Source organism: Taeniopygia guttata, chromosome 8 (assembly GCF_048771995.1).
Source record: "Taeniopygia guttata chromosome 8, bTaeGut7.mat, whole genome shotgun sequence".
NCBI classification, from domain to species: Eukaryota; Metazoa; Chordata; class Aves; order Passeriformes; family Estrildidae; genus Taeniopygia; species Taeniopygia guttata.
Window position 1 is genome coordinate 22,178,978 of NC_133033.1, and position 22,692 is coordinate 22,201,669.

Sequence of the window (22,692 nt, forward strand, 5' to 3'; positions counted from 1 at the left end):
CATGCATTTATTTTTTCAACCTTGAACTTCTTAACCAGTTTTTGTACTTGGGCTTGTACTTTTTTTTTTTTTTCCCTTTTGAGGTGTAAGGCAAGAGTGTAAATGAGCCTTGGTGTGTGCTTTCCATGGGCTAAACGAATCAGGCTCTAAACTTTTATCTAGATCTGTGGAGCTTGGATATAAATTCGAAAGATCACAGCTATGGGGAAAAGACCTATACTGTAAAGGCCTTTCTGCATAGATTATGAACATCATAACTCAATAAATTTTTTTTCCAAACTATAGTTATAATTGGACCCAATGGGGGTCTCTCTCTTTGATCAGATCACAGTAACTGTGACTTTACACTGGAAAATGTCACTACTGTGAAGGTTTATCACCTGTAGAGCTGGTCTTTTCTCTGATGCCGTGTTCAGTTCTCATTAGCATTATTCAAAGTTTAGTTGTTAATTAGGTTGACACTTCAATTACAATCATCATCTACAAGAGCAGTCAGGACTGCTTGCATAAAGAAACAAAAAGATACTCATTCTTGCATAGATTTCCAAAAGAATGAAAGCTGTTTTGGTGATAAGTTTGTATTTATAATATTCCTTTTAAGGAGTAACTCGGAATGTTGCTTCATTTAGGGACTTAAATAATGCTCTGTTGGGTACATTGCAATATGAAGGGATGTAGAAATGTGCATTCTATGTAAATAGAGTTGGCTCATTTTCCAGGTGTCCCTCATGATGGAAATTGGGAGAGTATAGACTATATCTGGGTATAATTCCACATACCTTGTAATAATTCCAGAATTACATGATTTTCCTCCAAAATATGTTGAAGTAACAGTTACTTAAATTAAAACTTTGCCCCTTTCTTTTTTTCTTTTTCTCTAATTCTGTCTAACCAGTGGTTGTTATTTGCCAAGTTAAAAAGACAAACCTCCTTTAAAAGTCAAGCACTATAATCAGAATGCTCTTTTTTTCTTCTAAACTGCAGGCACTTCCTAATTACTGGGTGTTTTTTTTTTCTTTCACATTTATCTTCAAGGACAGTTCTAGCAGTGTTACACTGAATTTACAAAAAAACTTTTCTCAACTATTTGACTCTGGTAGCAGGTACTCCCATGTTGCACAAGAAATTATATAAGATAGGAATTTGACTTAAATAAGAGATATTTTTTGGCACTGACTAGTAAGTGACCATTAAGGGTCCTTAAAAATAAACCTTCATAGCTTAAATAAAATAGATCCAACTGTCTACATTCAAGCAAGTAAATACATGTTATGCTGGAACAAAAATCTGCAATAAAACAACTCACATGCATTTAACTGTAAAATAATTAAGCTTATGTATGTCAAGAGGCCTTGGGAAAAAAAAAAGAGAGCATAAACCAATCTGCATTAGCACTCTACCATCATCCCCTGCCTGTATTTCAATTAACAGACCAGCAGGTGCTCCTTGCAGTTAAAAAGATAAGCTATCAAGGAGGAGGATGAATTTTTGGCTGACCTATAGACACTATGGTTTGCCTGCTGATTGGGTTCATACCTCTCTGTACCAATTTCTGAGGTGTTAATTTAACTGTTCCACTCTGTCACGCAGGTCTCGGCCTTGAAAAATAAACTGAAAAAGCAGTCGACAGCTACGGGCAACGGAGTGGCCAAGGCCTTCCTGCGGGCACAGGCAGCGCTCTTCGGATCCTACAGAGATGCACTGAGATACAAACCAGTAAGATGGCTTCCCTGGTGCTTTTCTCCCTCAATTTATAAGAGCATGGTCTCATTCTTTCAAGGAAAATGTGAGATGTTTTATTCCGGTCTGGAATAGTCTGTTTCTAATCTTACTCTGTGCTAAGGAACTGGAAGATACCACGATCTCTTGACAGTGAATTGAACTGAAAAAGACTCATCCAAAGTCAGATATTTTATTATTTGTATCAGTTGTATTCTTTTTTTATCTGATTCTCATAACATCTTTATATTTTATTAGTGAAGCTGCTCACACACTGTTCACATGGTTTAATGTGGTGCAGAACTGAAGGAGCTGTGCCTTTCAGACTTAGTTTTTCCAGAGGTTTTGCTGTATTGGAGGGCAGAAGCTTCTTTCCTAGCAGAAGCGAGATATGAGTCAAACATGCATTTCTCCTATTATACATTTATCTTGATTGCAGTTGGAAGGCAGGAGAAATGAAAACCCATTTCATCTCAGCAGAGCCTCAGAATTTGTATTTTTCATATTTTGCTGGTATTACACTGATTAATGTTTTATGAGCTTTCATAATGTCTAAATAATGAGGGTGGCACATACTGAGTTGGAGATAAAATAATTTATCTGAAAAAACTTAGAGATTAATTTCATCCATCAGTCTAGATTATCTTTCTTGCAAACTACTGGTAGTAGTTGGTTTGATCAAATGCACTGAGATGACATTGGGTGAATCGAATTCCGAGGATCAGATGTTTGGTTGTCTGATGGATTCAGATAAATTCAGATTTGACAGGAGAAAATCATCCTCACTTGAGGAATCAAGTTAGTAAAGCTGATAGGTGTGTAGAACATGAGTGGTACTTGTTTGGGGGTGAGAAGAGTGCTCTAAGGAGCTATGGTATTCCTCGATGGGAATAGTTATAGGATAGTTATTAATTCCAGAAAAGGACTTTGCTGGAGGGATCTCTAAAATACAGTTTGGCCTTTGGGTCTTCCTTCTCCACAAGTGGTTCTCTTCAATGTAGTCTTTTGTGCCATGGGCATTTTGCAGAGCAGCTGCCAGTGCCACTGAGAGCCACTGTTGTGAGAGGGCAGGTAACCCGTGCAGACATGCAGTTGTGTACAGCTTTAGTTCACCTGTTGGTGTTTAGCAGTTCTCTTACAATATGGAAATCCCACTTGCATTCCATACAGAAAAGGCTGCACCTGTTCTAGAAATCACTGGATTTCAACATACTGCTTGTCTCAATGAAACAAATAATTTCAACAGAGCAAATCTCCTTTATTCCACAGTGCCATCACCTGAATGCTGTTCACTCCTTAGTCTAAAGGTGAGGACACTAGTCCATGCCAACTCATGGCAGCTTGCAGTAAGAGCTGTTAAGTCAAAAAGTGTCTTTTGGACACTTTGGATATGTGCAAACAGAAGGATGTCAGTCTGCTTGATGTCCTTAGCTCTATTCTGACCAGAAATAAGCTTCTGTCAGTCCTTTGTTTTGGTAACTGTGGAACTGAGTGTGCAAGTTCTTTAGCATCCTGGCTAGCATCTCGTTTGAAATGAGCTCTCCTTTTAACTGATTCCCATTTCATTTCAGTTTAGCTGTTGGCATATCTGAGATCTCCATTTGCACTGTATTTGAAACAGCGCACTGTGCATCATTTCAACTGGCAAACATTTGTCAAAATGACCTTTGAAGTCTTTCTTTCTGCATTATTTTCTTTTGCAGATTTATCTGGTTTTGGCTCCACTGATTGCATATAGAAGATATTTATGAAACCATTGTGGCCTGATTTTTTATTTTTTTTTAAAGACAAGTTATTTCAGAATATCTTAGCGGGCAGAAGTCTGCTGGCAAATACTAGCATATCTTGGATTGATATCAAGTTGTCCAAAGACAAAGCATATTTAAAAATAAATAAAACCCCCTTGTAACTGTTATTTTGAGCTGTGTTCACAGCTCAACTAATAATCTTAACTAATTCAGTATTTCGCAGATTTTTTGTTGTGAAAGAAAAAATTAATTTGCTCTGGATTAGTAGAAATTAAAAAGATTTTCATATGATTATTCTGCTAATTCTGCATTTGCCTTTTCCTTTCTGAATTGGAAAGCTGAAAAAAATCAAATCCCATTTGGCTGTATTAGGAATATTTGTCAAAAGTCTCAAAGCTTGATAACAGTTATCGCAAAAAAATACTTCCCTTTGTTTTGGAGTTTGTGGTGCCGGGTCTAATAAGGTAATTTCAACCACAGCTACAGCTTAATTTCCATTCTTTCAGGAACTCAAGTAGTATTTGTGTAGAAAGTTTGTAGGGGTAATGCTTAAATTAAAATATTTTCCATATAGATTTGAAATACTTTTGCTATAGATAAACTTGTATTTTCAAAATCGAGAGCTGAGGTGTTTTGGGGTACAGTTCTGAGGATTACAAACCTCCTGGTGAAAAATAAAATAATGTATTTGGACAGTTACCAATTGGTTGAAAGTTGAAAAACGTGTCTAAGTGAACTATTTTCTTGCAACAGTTCATCCTGTATGATTTCAGCTTGAAACATGAAACAACTGTCATTAATATTCACTTTGAGTAAAGAACAGCTTTAATAGTGTCTGTACTCATCCAACATTTCACTCCAAACGCTGTTCATCACACTGAACACTCATTCTGTGCAACTGTTTGTTTGCAGCACAGGACAGATTCTCCCCGGTATAGCAATATGTCTTGGACAAACGTCTAGCAATTATTGAAAAAAATGATTGGTGAAAGGCAAAATGGGAATCTTCAAGGGTCTTGCAGAGAGTTCGTGGGCCTCCAAAGGACCATATGGAAAATCTGACTACTCTAATACAGACTGGAAATATGACATGTAATAGAGAAAGTTTATAGTATTTTTTGTGGATATTAAATGATAATGAAACACTTAATCCAGTAAAAGAAGAAATAGATGGTTTTTCTGATTTAATCATTACTAAATTAACCTGTCACATTGATTTAACTGTTAAGAGTACTTTTTTATATGCTACATTTTACATTAGCAAATATTGTATAATAGGAGTGGATGTGTAGAGCAAAGCAGCCCAGCTAGTGCTAAGGACCTGACATTCACACAGTGTGCATTTTTGCCTTCATTGGGGTGCTGATTCTAGTCTGGTGTTGAATACTCAATACCCATGACTAGCTGGAATTCTGCTTTACTTTAATCCAGAAGGAGTCCACCTCACACATGGTATGTGGGGATGACTGAAAAAATTTCTTTGGTATCATTTGATAAATGACCTAAAAATAATCCAGAAAATAGTCTTATCTGTGGAATGGTGAATTCTAATGGTTTTGTATATGGGTCTCCTTGACATAGAGGACTGCAATCCGTTTTGAGACATTTGTTGCTTTGGATGCTCACAACTTGGCCCTGAACCTTGTGGGGCTCCTAATTTCTTTGTGAAGTCCAGCTTTTGGGGATTTCTCCTGGATAACACTGCATGTTCCATGTTTCAGAATTGAAGGCATATGTGGGGCATAGAGCATATGTGGGGCATAGACACAAATAAGGCAGTTGTGAAGTTGGTGTCATTTTGTTACCAGAGTGTGTGTGATGATGTGTTTTCCCCAGCTATTTTACTTTACGTGTTCTTCCTGCACGCAGATGGGCAGATGAGGGCAAAGACTAGTACATGTTTTTCAAAAATCATATGCAATATGGTCAGCTAATAAAATAATATGTGAGGTAAAGAATTCTTAAAAGGAATTCTATTGTCTGTCCCAGTCTATGTCTGGAGAGGGAGTGGTAGATAAGAGAATGGAAAAGGACTTGAAAAATATTGAATATAACAATATTTACTATGATAGAGAATAATTTCCCCTCTTTTGGGGGTAAAGGCCTTGAAGTTCTCAATGTTAAAAGAAATAAACCCAGAACAGCTTTGTTTCAAGTTGTGATGGCTATAACATCATTCATCAGAAATGAAATGAAGAGCAAAGGCTGCTGGCTTGCTGTGGAATGCTCAGCAGTAGGAGTTCAGGGGGGGCCAGAATAACCTTCATGGTGAAGATGGCACAACCTGTCAGACCTCTCTTTAATCAATTGTTAACTGGATGCTTTGGGCCAGTACTGACAAGCAGTGACATCAACTGTCCAACAGATGTTGTATTCAATGTTAGAATAATATAAAATAAATAAAATTTATATTGGAAAAAAATTGAGATTCAGAATGCACCTGAATTATTTGAGGATGTGAAGATAGTAAATGATACTAACTGAGTTTCAGAATGACAGATCTCCTGAAGTGGGCATTGGCTTGTTCACATTTCCCCCACTATTTAGGTATAAAAAGTTCAGCAGTGTACAGAAACAGTAATGAAATGGCAGAACCACCCATTGTAATACCTGTTATGACTATTTATTTGACTTCCCTAAGAATTTTATTTTACATATTGAAAACCATACTGGTTTTTGGTGTCAAGTACTGTTTTTGCTCTTTTTTTGAATGTAGATACTGTGTTAATAGGAGTTGGTTTTAGGTATAATTTAACTGTAAGAAATATCAGTATATTTTAATCTTGTTAGGTTTTTTGGCTGACTGCAAGAAATACACAAATTTTGGAAAAATTAGTTTGTAAATGGTACCTTCCTGAGAAGAATCACAGCACATGCTCAATTACCCTTTGGTCTTTCTCTCTTAATGTCATGACAGAAATTTTTAAGAGGAATTTTAAAATCAAAAGGAAATTATATTAATTGTTGCAATAGAACTAATAGTTGGTATGAGTCATGCTAGAGTGAGGCAATGTTTTCTGCAATAAAAAAGTATTTTTACTTCTTGTTCAAGTTAAATATCACTAGACTTAGAAAGCACAAACAGACCTTCTAATCTAGGGGTTTTCATTCCTTTTCCAATGATCCCACTGGTTTAGCTCAGTTTTCATGTTCCATTGAGGTCTGTATAAATAGCTTGCTTAAAATGTGAGTGTAGCTTAGACTAAGAAATTCCTGCTGTGTGTGGCAAGCTATGAAAGGGGAAGAAAATTCTATAGCAACTGTTGTGAGAAGGACAGATATCATGTTTGGGCATAGATTGTTTGGTGTGAGTATTAGCTGTCTACTTTTCAGTACAGAGTCCCCACTGGGTTTAGATCGAACTTGTTTTGAAAGAACATTGTAGATCAATACAACAGGGGCCAGTTGATGGCTGAGCAGTTAAATATCAGTGCAGCATTCCTCCAAAACTCAGTTTCTAAAGGTAGTCAGCTGTATTTGCTAAACAAGAATGTTACAAGCTTTATGTATGAAAACATTGAGAGCTAGTTTTGTTTATAGTGATTCAATAGTTCTCTTGTTAAATAGCGCTTCAAAAGGCTTTGTGTTTGCAGCAATAATCTTGAAGATTTGGAAAACAATTTAGTTGGTGAGAACCTTGAACAAATAAAAGAACTAGGAGTTAATTGTGTTATTTAATGCAATTTCATTAAAGTTACCACAGATACCCTGAGAAAGCTTCCAAGTGGAATTTCTGCAGGTTTCAACAGATTTTCTCATTTTCATGTGCTGAACAGGTAGGAGCTTTAAACCTAGTCAAATTTTTAAATCAGTGTCACAGTCAGCAGGTTGAAATAATATGTATGAATTTTGGATGTGAACTCCTTATAGACTTAAATGAATTTTCAGCAAAGAAATAGCTTTGGTTTTTTTGTGCCTGAACTGCACTGATAAGGGAAGAGATGCATCAGTGCAGGCATTCTTACTAGGCATCTGAAACATTTAGTGATTAAAGGAAAGTATTTGGGAAAATATTACAGCCATGCACTAAAAAGGAGTGTTGAACTTTCATTTCCTGGTGTTCTCTTAGAAGGCTCCACCACAAGAAGTGCCATCAGGAGAACTGGCTGGCTGCCCTCTTTCCCCTGGCTGGTGTGAAAGGGCAAACATGCCTGTTTTCTCTCCTGTAGGGAGATAACCTCTTCTTTTTCATCTATCCCAAGAGAACTGGGAGACTGGCACAGGGAAGCATAGCTTAGGTTTTATTTTATTTAATAGTTTATTTTGAAAATCTTTTTTCTCTTTATTCCTAAATTTAATGTTTCCTAGTATGTCATGAGCCATCATCTAGTTAGAGCCGCACTCCTACAAAGCATCTGTATTTTCAGAAATGCTTTCTTTGTGTAACAACAAAAACAAATAATTAAAGAAATATGATATATATGTGTGTGTATGTATATATAGGGAGTTCTTTTAATTTGCTGCCTTGAAATTTCTTGGAAGAGTAACAGAACTGAGAAGAGAGTCTGCCCTCAGGAGCAGTGTGTCTTATACCACCATGTCTCACTGGAGACTGTTCCATTTGTTTTGATGCACTTTGATTTGCTAAGTAGCTTGGGGTCATCTTCTTAAGACAAGAGTTTAGGAGCTCAAGAATAGCTAATGCAAAGTGGGTCAGGAAGGCAGTGCCATTTAAAGTACCACGAATATTTCAGGCTGTTTGGCAGATCCAGCATGTCCTGCATGTGTACAATGTTCACCAGTTATTTTTGGATGAGTAGGGGGAATAACTGGAGTGCTTCTGGGGATTTGATGGACACGGTGCTGTGTATTGTACTGAGCTGGATTTGTTTTTCAGAGCACTCTGATTGTGCAAATCTAAGGCTCTAGTTCTTCCAGTGAGAGAACTTTTCTAAAATCAGAGCTTCTATAAAGAAGTGAGGGTGCAAGATTTGTTGTACTTAAATACTTTGCTGAGTTGTAAAGAAAGACTTGGAAAGAGGGAAGTTTTTGATAGTATAATAGGTTTTAAAATGACAATTCAGTGTTTTTACTGCAACATTTCCATAGGTCGCACTTGAACCATTTAAAAACAAAGTGTAAGGTGTAAGGAACAGTTGAAAATTATTTACAGCTACTTCAGCAAACTCAGCTAAGTCTCCTGGAGAAAGTGCTTGGTGACACTCTGGGAGCACCTCCCTGCAGTCAGCTGGAATGATGGGCAAAGGCAGAAGTGCCATGTGCCATTGGAGTTAAACAGGGCTAGGAACACAAAGCTGGGGTGATCATGGCCATTAATAAATTTGTCTTTAAAGTGGCTGGAGCTGTTGTGAAGATCAGTGCAGCAGCTGCCTTTGATCTTTCTTCTTTTGAGTGGCTGAAGTATCTTTTATTCTGTTGTGGGACTGCACTGGAGATGTAGCTTCTGGGTAGTAAAATTTCAAATGGTAGATTTGGGTGGGGCATGTTGTGGCATTCCAAGTTTTGTGTCTTTGAGATCTTTGGTAATTGTTGCTAACCTGGTAATCATTTTGGTTTTGTAAACTTGGGTGAGAGGCCTTTCAGCTTCACAGTGAAATCTGATTGTCTACCTTCATTGCCATACAAACCTCATAATTACTTGTCCAGTTATGCCGGACAGTTTCAAGTGTTTATCACAAAGTATGGACAAGAATAACAAAATTGGAGAAATGCTCCTCAGGAACATCCAGTGGTCTGTGCACACTGAAGACAGCAAATCTTAAATTACATTAGGAAGTAACAGAGGAAAGAATCTGATTGTTTATAAAGATTCTTATTAACATCTCTTTCTTTTAATGAGTGTTGTTTTCAGTAACAGTTTTTTGCAACAAGCTCTGATTTTCAGTGAATGCTTTTTTCTCTTCTTTCATCATCCAAGGGTTCTGCACTTTTCCCATGTGGTAAAATATGTTTTACTGTTTAAATGTTAATGTTTAAACCATTTTCATAACCATGTTTCAGTTTGTAGCCTTTGTGTAAAAATAAAATAGATGTGTGTTTCAATAATTTCCTGTTAAATCAGCAATATATTTCTCAATCTTCTCATGTCTTGGTAGAATAAATATAAAATTAATTTGGTGCAGACACATATTTTTTGGCTGAATTACAGTATATATGTATGCTCACCATCTTAACTTTTCCTGTTTCATTTTTTTAGGGAGAGCCTATTACTTTCTGTGAGAATAGTTTTGTGAAGCATCGTTCCAGTACAACTAAGCAGTTCCTGGAAACAGCTGTTAATCTGCAACTGTTTAAACAGGTATAAAAGTGTAAATGGCCCATATTTAAGGATTTTCTGTTAAAACATATCTGTGTTTAAATACATTTTCCTTTCTGTCAGCCTACGAAAGTCTGGGATGAAATCTAAATGCAAGTACTTTGGGTACAGTCATCCCAGATTTGTTGGTTTTTTATATCTGCAGTTATAGTTTAAAGGAGTGGTGGTGAAACTGAACAAAAAAATAACCCCAGGGTGCAGAGCCAGTGCAGCATCTCTTCAGAGCCAGTCAGAAACCCAACTAAACAAGAAAAATCAGGGATCTCCCAGCTTGATGGTTGAACTTAATTTTCAGCTCTCTTGGCACATGCCCAAAGAGCCTAAACAGCAGAGTGCTTAACTTAAATTGGAATTCCTGGTGTTTATCTAAAAACTGGATTCATCCTACAACTGCAGGTTTGTTTGCTAGACTCTTTGAAGTATGCACACAGAGAATGTCACAAACCTGAGCTATAGGGGTTGCCTAAATTTCCAGCTGATCTCTTAATGCAGAATTTGAATTAATAGAGGACAAATTGTTGCATATCTAGGCACAGCTCAGTTATAGTTTGATTACAGTCTTTGAAATAATTTTGTTCTTTGATTTTATTCTGTAACTCTTCTCTCTTTTCATCACTTGACCCCATTGCATGAAAAGGGTGTTAAAGTTATCACTAGACTTTTATGAAAATCAAGGAAAAAGTGAATGAAATCAGAAGATTCATGAAAATATGTATTTGCCTGCAAATGCCTGAAATTATTGATACACAAGAGTTCATGTTTAAATAACCAGGGGAACTTCTTTGAATATATACAACCATCATAGATTACAGAAATCTATTATATATATAATCTTCTATTTTTTAAAAAGCATTTGGTGTTAATCAGAGGTTACTGTCTATCGTAAAGATTTGTGCAAAGATGGAATTTTATAGAAGTCCCATGAAAATATGATCACAAAATTTGGCTCCTTCAATTTTACTCTGGTTATATAAAATAAGCAATAAGAAATCTGAAACCTTTTGAAGTCTGGTTGATTGGATTGAAATGGGAAGAAGTAGCTGATTGAAGTGTGGTTTGCATTTTGCATATCTCCGTGCAATAAGGTAGCATGAAATTTTCTTAATAAAAAGCTGCTTACAAGCAATGTTTCTAAAATATTGTCACACTGGCAGTACTGAAACAAAGCCTTCAGCTGCCATGAATGGGCTGGTTCTCTACGTACCCATTACACTTTAATGTGTTCAATTAAACAGAATCAGTTTACAATTTGTTTATAGCTTGTATTAGTTTTATTTCAATTGAAGGAAATAATAGAGGATTAGGAAATAGTAACAGTTTTGATGATGTGTGTGGTTTAATAGTAGTAGTAGTTTTTTTTTATTCCTCTGGTTCTTGTTGCAAAGATTACTCCTACTTACTCAGTTAATCCTCAGCCCAGCTGCATCTTCTCCAGTATTTCCCACTGACAGATGAGCTGTTTGCAAAGTTGTTTTTATTCAAAGAGACCAAACTGTATTTTATTCTGCTCTGAAAGTCTTTTAAACAGAAAATATTTCTTAGGGGCAGCCTTAAACCTAGACCAAGCAGAAAACTGGTACTGTAAATACACCCATTTTGCCATAATTGACAAGTGAACTTCATTTGTGCTGGTCTATGAAGTCCCTCCTTTGTCCCTTTATTTAGGGTGTCATGGAAGGTAACTAACCTTTATATCAAGCTGCGAACATAAGTAATTAATAATTGCATCTAATGTGTCAAATAGTTATCGTGAGTGTCCAGGGAAAATATGAATTCGTTCTTAGAACTAGCCTAATGCCAGACTATCTCCTTCAATAGTGTACTTGCATCAGCAAGGTAATCAGCAGCATTTATTCTGATTTTTTCCTAACATGATAGAACGCATTACTTAAAAAAATAATTAATGAATTCGGAAATCAGAAGCCTTTGAAAATTGTAATTCAGATTTCATTTACCATCTTTATGAGCTGAGCTCTCTTCTTGTGAGATATGAGCTGTTATTTTGTAGAAATCACATTTATGTTTTTTTTACTTCTAAAAAACTTCTGGTTTTAAAAATTGATAAAATTACTTGGATATTCTGAAGTGTATGTAGTCTCTGTTTTGGTTTTAGAACTTGAAATCAGTTGAAGATAATGTCTTCAGTCACCTTAAAATCCAAGGGTAATGCTGGAATTGCTAGTTTTCATTGAAAGAGGTAGTTGCCCAAGGGCTCTTTGGATCTCAAAGTGAATACATTTCTTGGAAGAGCAGGCCCAGATTTTTCAGTCTGTAGATTTGAAGGGGATGGGTTTGAAAAATGGAAATAGAAAACCCATAAATTTTATATGTAATTCCACATGCTATTCTTTTCATGTAGCAGTTTAAGTGCAACCATTAACAGTAAATTACTCAAAAGTAACAACTACTACTACCACCATGACTAACACTTATAATTTCTTTTAAATAATGTCTCCAGTATCTTTTTGCTAACAGTTCTCTTTGTCAGTATTTACATTAAATACTCAATTGGTGTGACCCTCTCATATTCAGTCAGTGTCTCAGCCTTCTGTTGATAGGATTTTACCAGATGATGAGTATGTCCATAAATCTTATGTTAGTTTATAGTATGGAATGAATTCATAACTTTCCCCAAAGAGATAATGTGTTACAGTTCAAAGGAAGGGATGGGAGTGGAGGTTGTTGTTTTTGGGTTTTTTTTTTCACAGCAGTAGCTAAAGGTGCTCTTATCTCTTTTTCTTACTGTGAAATAATCCAGTGATCCCACAGTGGTCTGACCATGAACCAGCCTATTTGGAAAAAGGCCAACTTGGAGTAAAATGAAAAAATAAGAAGGAATTTAGACAAGGAAGAAAGAAATATCTTCATGCTTACCTTATTTGTCTTCTGGAATTTTTGTACTCTGAAAAAGTTGTTTTTTCATGACACTAGTCTGTTCATTGGCAAGCATCAGATTGTCACTGACACTGTTTGGATAATCAGTTGTAAAAAATGATGCAGCCAAATAATTAATTCTGGTTCATTCCTGTGTACTGTTTAGTACCAGTGAATAACTCATAATTCTTGCTAGAAGATATAGTGTGTAATTGGAAAATTGCTTTCTCACTTTATCTGTCAGATTTGAGTTAGCCTTTCCAAAACAAAAAGGGAGGGTTTGCTTCTTGGAAGAATTTTGAATCTATAGGGGTGTACTTGTTCTTCTTTCTTGAAGCTTGATAATTCTTTAAATGAATATATTCATCCCTTCTGAGTGGTTCAATCATTAATTTTCTAATTTGACTTTTTCTGACATATTTGGATCATTTAATCTATGTATGTGTGCTTATTTGTAGCTGCAAATTCATGTGGTCTTGCAGCTGTAACCTCTGCGTAAGGATAGTTGTTGCGGTATGCTTCCATAAATGCACCTAAATAAGGGTTAATGCTTAAAAAGACCCATGATTTCACAGCAGGACATCAGGGAATGGCTTGGTGACTTTTATATGGTTATGATAGCAAATCCAGAGTAACTATTAAGTAAGGAAATAAATTCTTTTCTTGCCATTAGTAAAATGCAGAAAATATCAATAATTTTCTTGATCTGTACTCTATATTTCTGCTGCTCATAGTTACACCTGCCCTTGTGTAAAGACGTAAAGTCTATCTAAGCAGTGTATTATCCTTGAGACGTACATGGTCTTGAACATACAGATTCTATTAAAATGTACACATTTAAAACTCTAACACTGTAAAGCAATAGAAGAGACAACAAAGTGTGTTTGACCCTTTTTTTTTTCACCTCTAGTTTATTGATGGTCGGCTATCAAAATTAAATGCAGGAAGAGGATTCTCTGATGTTTTTGAAGAAGAAATCACAGCAGGAGGCTTTTGTGGAGGTACAGAATTAATTTGGGAGTACTTATTGACATTTCTTTGGGAACTGTTTGACATGATGTCCTCATGATGTTTTGTAAGTTTTAGGTGTCATTGATCTTTTTACTGTTGTATTGTTTCCTGTCATTCTTGGAAAGGTTTTAGCCTTTAACAAATCACTGCTGGGATACACACTGTTATGTATCTAGTTACACCAGTGTATTAAATATGTGATATTAGATATGTGTGTAATATTATATATGTGTGTTTAAGACTGTAAAGCAATACTTATACTTCCGTATAGGATGAGATATCACTATAGTTTTTATCTTTTTAACTGTGTATTTATAGATACTATGCATTCTGTGTAAATTGTATTTTCAAAATCATTTTGACATTCGTGCTGCTTAACTTCTAGATAATTATGTTTTCCATAAACACTTCATTTTCTTTTCACATCTACTTATTCCTGCAGTGTAGAAATCATAGTGATGTCCTGAATGTTAAGAGAAATCTGCTTTCTCCAACAAATGTGTTACTCTAAAAAAAGTTGAAGTTTTTTTTACTTTTATATATGATCTGAGAAGGGACATGGACATTTTTCTTTTTTGTAAACAAAAATACTATTCCTCATGTTGTTTGCCTCAGTTGTATTCACTGACAATTGTTACAACCTTTTCCCATCAGCTAGCCCATGTGGAAGAGTGCATCCTGAATCGGGTGCTGATTTTTACAGGATTATGGAGTGGTTTCCTGTTAAACATTCAGAACAGGTGTATTGTTATTTTAGGTATTTAGGTGTATTGTTAATTTAGGTGTGTTTAAAACCCAGCACAACACAACTGCTCACTCTACTGCAGCCAAAACCAGCCCAGGTGTAAGAGATGGTATCAAAAGATGGGATCAATATATGCATGACTGTACAAATGCTATTTCATAGTCAATCTTGAAAGTTGTGTACAAGTAAATGGAGGTAATGTGGTTTGACGAGCTCCACTGAGGTGCAGATGACAGCTTTGGATGGACTTCCTTTGCAAGACTGTCCTTGAATGGGACATATTGAGGAGAGGATTTGGCCCCAACAGAGAACTGTCAAGATCTGCATGGCCATCTGCACCTCATAAAAAAACCCCTTTGTTATACTCAAAAGTGCATAATTTCTTTTGTTCAAGATTTTCACTGCCTTCTTTTACCTTCTGTGTCTTGTGCTAGGATCTAGCACATGATTTGGTGTTTTTTTTTTTTTCTTGATCAAGTTGTGGTTAGTTTAACAGAGATTTACTTCTTCCCTGCCATTTTAGGGTAAGTTACACTGCTCTGTAAGCAGATTTGAGACTTTGAGCATCCATTATTCAGATAGGTGATGTCAGTATTCAGACCTCGTTTGCTGACTGCAGTTAGGGGTCAGGAGGCTGCAATAAAACTGCAGTAGAAGTTAGATAAAGCTTGTTTCTTGGCTGTGCTCCGGCAGGCTGTGAACTGTGTCTCACCTGGCTGTGCTCAGGAGGGACTGCTCAGCTCTGCTGGCGGTGCTGGGCTGCCTTGCACTGCCTGTGTGCTGTTCAAGTCAGACAAGCTGATAGTGCCAGGCTGTGGACAAATTGCTTAGGGCACATACTCAGTATTTACATAACTGCTGTCTCATTATTGTTATGAAGTGCAGGGCTAACAATATGTGTGCAATTGAAGGTGACATTTTGTGACGCTAATGGGGTAGAACTATGATCTCTTTGCGGACTTAACTCCCATCAGCTTCAGCAGGAAGCCCAAGGTTTGAAAAAAACAGGTGAAATCCAGATTTCAGAAAAGTCACAGAAAGTTACTGTTAGCTCCAAGCTGTTTAAAGGACAGGTGAACACATTTTTAGGGTAGACAGTATAATTTTAAAACTACCAAATCAAATTCAAATACCAAGTGTTTCTTTAAGTAATCTTTCTAAATTTGCATTTGTGCACATATGCAAGTTTAGCTAAACCAGAAAAGAAAACTGAAGAATAAAACTTAAATTTCTTTTTTTAAATTATTTTCTTTAAAAAAAAAGTAAAAACTTATTTGTGTCTACATCTGAAAATAAATATGTGAGACAACTTCATTATAGTTTGCACTTTATAATTGAAATTTTATTTTCTATTGCATTTTTTCTATAGAAGAATTAGTTCTCAAGTGCTTTTCAATGCAAGAATATAGTGATGGATTGGTTTAGCACTCAGATTTCTTGTAGAATATGTAGACTTCTGGAGTCTATGTCATTGTTATGTTTGAAAGTTTGCCTAGAGGGATCATTATGTTTAAATGCAGTTAATACATTATTATTTCCTTTGAGTTAGTGTTTTTCTTTTTATACTTTCTAAAAGCATTTTACCTTATCATTGTTTTAATTTCTCTTTTACCTTAAATGGAATAAAAAACTTTGTGTGGTGAAAACATAAGCTTTTACAAAGGAAACAGAAAACAAGCAATAAGAGATTCCTGGGTTTCTTTCTTAGTGTACACATACTCTTATCTTTACATTCCTTGTCTAGCTGGAAAGAATTAATTGAATAAGTAATTCTCTAATTACAGTTTTTATTCCTATAATGAAGAGGGTTGCAACATTTAAAATGTTGAATGTATGTTTGATTGTGTTAATTTGATATTTCTCTTTCAGGAAATTCAAGATCTTATCAGCAGTGGATGCATACAGTGAAGGTATAAACTTGATTAAGTAATTATACTGGCCATCTTGTCCTTTAGGTCTCCATCCTTTTCCTCACTTCTGTGTAATGGTAAAAGTTTGTTCATTTGTGAGAAAGAAGTACATTCTGTAAGAAATACCAAGTCTATAGTATTGGCAAAAAAAATGGGTATTTTATTGAAGAATTAAAAAAAATTCCCATACACAAAACAAATGCCAAAATACATAAGGTTTTTGTCTATATAGTCAAAGATTTCATTGCTTTCTGCATCATGCTGCATTCCATGATTCTGAACTAGGTGTGACAATTAGATATGAAGCTTATGCCTTCTAGTAAATAGCAATTTTGTTAATATGGATTTGTGCAATTTGACTAGCAGAAGACCCTTGGTATAACCTTTTTATTCTGAAGCATTAATAAAATATATTATTTTAGATTAAGAGAATCCTTGTTTGATTAAATGAGATAGTTCTTCCTGTCAGGTCAAAGTTTTTTTAGTTGCATAATAAATATGATAGGAACACATGAAAAATAGCCTAACTTCTGCATTGATTTTGAAATGGTAACAGTGAATGAAGACTGAAAATCCATCATTCTGTTGGAGTGCCTTGATAAATGTGTCAGCTGTGGAATGACGTACTGTAACCCTTGTGTAGCTGCAGACAGCAGGCTGGGGAGGAAACACAGCTGTGCTTGCTCCTACCCATTTCAAAGGAAGGTTGTAATTTCTTCACAGGACACTGTTTATTTTTCCTTGCTGTTGTCTTATGGTTTGCTTTGTGTTAAAATGTTACTAAAATACATTTTTTGTGTATTTCAGAAAGGCAGTGCACTGATCAACACAGCAATGACCAAAGCCACTCCGGCTGTGAAAACAGCATATAAATTTGTAAGATCATCTATTTCAAATAAATAATACATAAAAATACTGCAATTTCTGGCAACCTCTCATTCTCCCTGAATGCTGAAATACCTAAGCATTTTATAAATAAATCGCAAAAAAGTGCTTCAGCCTGTAGAAAGTGTTGAGCTTCATCTGTTTTCTCATCTAGCACTAGGATTTAGAGTTGATTCAGAGCCTTCTAGATAGCTTGTACATAAAAATAGACTTTATCAACGCATCAGTGAGCTGGTTTTCTTTCAGTCCTCATACACGCTAGAAGCTTATTTGAATATCATTTAAGTATTTGATACACAGCTGTAATTTCACTTTGGCAGTAAGTGCTGCACTATTGAGATGTAGTAAAGCATCAGTAATGTGTGCAGCAAATCATCTGCTCCTTTTTAAGAATGATAGTGGAATACTCATGTTTAACTGGGTTTAATGCTTATGCTTCTCATCTTAAAAGATCTTGTTTTTCAAAGACTGCCTACCCCATGACACATGTGAGATTATACTGTATTATGCAGTATGGTAAAACAGCAATAAAAAAAAGAACTGAGAAGTGTTTTAAAAGTTGCTTTCATAATACATAAGAAAAGATTTTTGGCTTCCTTTTTGGTTTTCCAAATGTTTCTCTAGCTGGATGCATTATAAATAGTCCTGAATAAATCAGTAAATCAGTGTGTACTAGAGTATTTTAAGTAAAGTTTTCAAAGAGAATTTTTAATTTTATATCACTTGAAAAACACAGAAGTTGTGGAAAGAAACAGGTAAATCAAATATACTTCATATTTATGGACTCATTTATAATTTAAAAAATGGTTCATCTGCAAATTATTCTTCTTCATTTGCACTATCTTAGACTGTGGCTCAGCCTTCAATTTTGATAATTATGCCCTTGATAATAAAGGTTCTTCAAAGTGAACTTCTGTATATGCCAGGAAACTACAGTAAACTTCTGACGATCTTTATGTATATGGTATCCATATTTCTACCCCATTTAATTTCTTACATTGTTGTCCCTTATGGAGCCTTCTACCAGAGGACTGAAATATGCATTTCCTAATTACCACATAACTGATTGGGAGCTTTGAGTAATGTCATTGCTACCATCCCTCAGAGTTAGAACAAAGCACTCCAAAATTCATCCAAATGCTGTGAGCAGGATCTGGGAAGTTTAAAGTGGCTTTCAGGTTAGCATCTGGTACATGGCACCCCATTGTGCTCTTACTGAGCTTATGGATGTATGATTTAAGGATCAAAAAGACTCTATGACCGCTCGATTCAAGAAATTTTTTTCTGAATTTCCATGTACTAAAAACCACAGAAAAACAGGTGGCTTTTATATATTTATGCCCTGGAATGTATTTTAAAATTCTCATTTTCAATACAACCTTGAAAACTTTTCTTGTTTTTTCCATATTTGTGTAGGAAAGACAACTTTTTTTCTGTTAGGGTTTTTGGGTGTTATACCCCCATCTTTTATTTTGCTTCCTTCTCTCCCCTTCTCTCTCTCTTTTTCTCTCTCTCTCATTTTTTTAGCCTAACAACATGGTATTCCATATTGATAATTCCTTTCTGTATGGAAGATTCTTGGCTGTTTTCTATGCAACAATGATTCTTGTCTGCCTCTTTTAATGCATACAGAATTCTCCCTTAAATAGCAGCACTGTGCTGTTCAGCAACACTGGGCAAAATCTCCATCTGCATATGAAATCACTTCATTTCTCTTTAAGGTGGATGTTGCCCTGCAAGTTGCCAGACTGGAACACTATAGCAGTCATCTTAAAAATCTTAACATTTTTCAACATGCTTTATTGCTAAAATACCCTTTCAAATTGAAAGGAGCATTTCAAATAAAGGAATTATGTATATGACCATTTTTAGTCTGTACCTAGTAATAATGGAGAATTTTTGAGTGTGTGTCTTTTGACAGCACTGGCATAGATGTACTGAAAAAAAATTCCTTAAATTTGTGGGGGAAGCATGTGAATATAAAAAAATACAGTGGCAGTGTATGTTTGAAATTTGTGATAAAGATTATTGCCCTTTTCTATATCACCAGGTGTTTAAAAAAAGGCAGAATAAGTATGGCATCATAAGGCATGTTCTGTGACTACAGCCAGTGTCTTGCAGAGCAATTTAAGTCCTTTTATTTCTCCAGGCAAAAAACCAGGCGAGGCAAGGAATAAAAGAAGTGAAGAGTAAGTTAAAACACAAGGTATGTAGTACACTTTATTTAGTTTTTTACACTGCTTCTTGTATCAGTTTGAAGCTTATACTTTACAAATCACATGAGATTTGTGTTTTTAATGACTTTTGAAATATGCTTAGCCCTTTGTTCAACAATACATTTTTCATAACGAGCCCTCTGGCAACTATCTGTCATTCTATGCATCCACTGAATAATCTCTTTATTGTTTGCATATTTTATCGTAGAACAACAGAGGTCTTCAAAGATACATTAAGAGGATGTATGTTTTCATAAAGTTGATTGCTTTGATATCACAATCAAAGCCTTTGCTTCAAGCTGAGAATTTGAGAAGGGAGAGTGTTGCTCTGTATTTCAGGAGGTGCAGTTGTCCAGTTTTAGTTCCATAAGATACATGAACAATAGCAGTGTTTCAAGATGAATTAATAGTTTCATTTTGCAAAAGCAACTTCACAAACTATCAGAGTAGATAGTTTAGGCATTTTGCAGCTGCTTTTCCCATTTGAAATTTTGCTTGCATATATGATTTTTCTGTACAGAGAAAGAACGATTTTTTGGATACCTATTATGCTATTTTAAGAAAAATTTCAAAAACATTTAAACAATTCAACTTTTAAATGACCATGTTGGTGATCCAGCATTTTGAAAAGTTAATTTTTATTTTCTTACTACAGATGGTATTTTCATGACAGTAATAGATTGTGGCAAGATAATTTTGAATGCATTCTGCATGCATAATATGGAGGATATGTTTGCAGATAATGATTATAAATAAAGGAATTAAAATCTGTTTTGTTGCATAGGAGAGTGAGGAAGAGTATGGAACGTGTAGTGCTGGTGCAGTACAGACTGTTCCTGTCTACACATCGCATTATGACAAAAGAACAAGCTCAGAAAAACGAAGACTGGCACAGGTAAGACACCTGAAACTTTTGTTTGCATTCACATACATGTAGGGAAAAATTTTTGCTGCTTACAGTAGTGTGTCTGTGAATCTGTTTCCAATATGATTTTCCTGTCTATGTTTGGATAGTGATTAAAAGGGTATGTTTCTAGGAATACTGCTACACTGCTTGTGTGGAGAAAAAAAAATGCTATTTGTGTTTCATCTCTGTTGAGAGGGGAAAGAACAGGAGATCTGTAAGTATGGATTTGAGATTTAATTCTTAAATACTGTTTTTGAGAAAGGCTTCTCACAAAAATACATTCTGGTTTATTCATAGGTATGTATTAAGCTATCTCATTTATTTTAAGGCATATTAATTTTGTGTTTCTAATAAATTGTTTTGGCAGTCATATGGCCTTTAACCTTGCTCAGATAGTTGTGATTTATTATTTTGTTAATGTCAGCTAGTTCATGCAGTGCAAATGTATTGGCTTTTGTTCTCTAATCCTTTCTAGTCTAGATTTGAAGTAACAGGTGTAGTGTCTCAACTTTGGCAAGTGTTTTGATGTTTTCAGATTAATTTTGACAGTTTTATTTCAAAAATATAAACAAAGTAGTTTTTCTAACACTTTTTTCCCCTGCAAATATTTACCTGCATATGTACATATTTTTAATGTGTATAGATATTCATTTTTATATTATTGCATGTTTTTAATATATGTGGATTTTTAATGCCTGTATCTTCCTAATATGAGAATTAAGTACATAAATTCAGTCCAACTGATCTAGCAACATTTATTTTTTGCTCTAGGTACTGCAATAATAAAAATCTGGGTTGTCTATTTAATCAATTTGATTTTGAATTAGTTTTTATCAGTAGTAAATAGACAGTTTCTGAAATACAACATAGAACTGATGCAGATTGCTAAATGATGGTGAAATTGTACATTAGTATTAAGTCATTATTTTTAGTAGGGTTATAAATAATACAAAGACTTTCTGCTTCACTGATATGGTAGTGCTGCCTATTGTTATGTACAGGAGTCTAGGGATACAAAGGAATATAATTCACCTTGGTACAATTAAAGATTTCTTTTGAAGGCATTTGTTCAGACAGAACAATTGAACTTTTCTGTGTTTTTGTGTGCTATATCCTCTACTCATTGCTGTTTCTATCAGTTGTCCTTTAGCTTTACAAAGAAGGCAGGAGTGCAGACGTGTGCCTGGCTTTGTTTCCATGCCTCCTTCCACACGTGTGTTAATGGATGTGCATGCACGTGGACACACACGTGTTTGTCTGGGGTGAATTTACCAACAAGGCTGGGAACTGAGATCCTCACAGTTTTGCCCTTCTTCAAACCAAAGGTGTCTTTTCCCCAGCTCCTGCCCTAGATGTCACATGAACCCAGTGGGAAGGAAGGGGCACATGGGGATTGCCAATGCCCAAGAACTCCACCTCTCATGCAATTCTTTTTCCTCCTCCCCAAAAGCAAACAAATCAAAGGACTTCTGAAAAACAAGTCTGCTATTGCTAGTCTTGTTTTTATTTTTGGTCTTGGTGTTTCAATAAGGTAATATAAATTCTTTATTTATAAGTGGTGATTTTAAAGTTTACATCCAAATAAGAATATATATTTGTATTTTCAATGCATGTGTATGAGAGAGACTATATTTGATCTAGTACTGAGTCTGCTGTTTAAAAGAAGTGAAATTCAGTGTGCTGTTGTCTGATTTAATTGTTTTTCTGGTAGTCTTTATCCCGCAAATAAAAGTCTTCACCCAGCTCTCTAAAATTATCTTCTGTAGTGGCTATATCAGTATAAGGCTAGTGCTAATGTGGAGTTCAGGCAATTTGATACACATTTAAAGGAAGGACCAGATACTGATTAAGTTGTTATATTGGTGTACTGTAATACCCACCCCAAACATAGGTAAACAATGAACAAGAGAGAGCAATTGCTTTTAATGGTCATCCTGCTTCCAAAATAGAGGCACCTCTGCACTTTATTACTATCTCTTCCATACCAAAACATTTAGAAAATTGTAAATACAAAGAATTTGGTGTCATGTTTTATGTTATATCAGAAGTATGCATTGAGATTTTCCTTCTCCACTTCTTGGAAACAGTTAAATACTGAGAATTACCTGAGCTGCTGTAAAACATCCTTTGAAAAGTTATGTAAGATACAAATGTTTGCTTTACTGAGAAAGATAATTTTAAAAATTTGTTCATAACAGGATTTGGGGGTCTGAAGGATGTTTCCTTTACAATAGGAAGTGAATCTGCTTTTACCCCAACAAACAAGAGTTTGTATATGGGTCTGCTAATTAGTATGGTTATTTCCTGTTTTGTTGATGAGGCTTTAATAAATGTCAAGGGTACAGCCATGAAGATCTCCCAATTAGGCTTTGCGTTTGTAAAACCCAGCCCCTTTGCTTT

At 35.3% G+C, this 22,692-nt stretch overlaps 1 protein-coding gene across 6 annotated transcripts in view; it reads left to right on the plus strand.

The window, feature by feature from the left end:
• Positions 1-22,692, plus strand: part of DENND1B (DENN domain containing 1B) — a 179,804-nt gene that overhangs the window by 137,718 nt on the left and 19,394 nt on the right. For all 6 annotated transcript variants that reach the window (XM_072932638.1, XM_072932641.1, XM_072932639.1 and 3 more), the window contains 7 exons: positions 1,591-1,716; positions 9,625-9,726; positions 13,529-13,619; positions 16,244-16,284; positions 17,092-17,160; positions 19,319-19,375; positions 20,170-20,280. In XM_072932638.1, the coding sequence (XP_072788739.1) occupies positions 1,591-1,716; positions 9,625-9,726; positions 13,529-13,619; positions 16,244-16,284; positions 17,092-17,160; positions 19,319-19,375; positions 20,170-20,280 (597 nt within the window). The remainder of the gene's footprint in view (positions 1-1,590; positions 1,717-9,624; positions 9,727-13,528; positions 13,620-16,243; positions 16,285-17,091; positions 17,161-19,318; positions 19,376-20,169; positions 20,281-22,692) is intronic.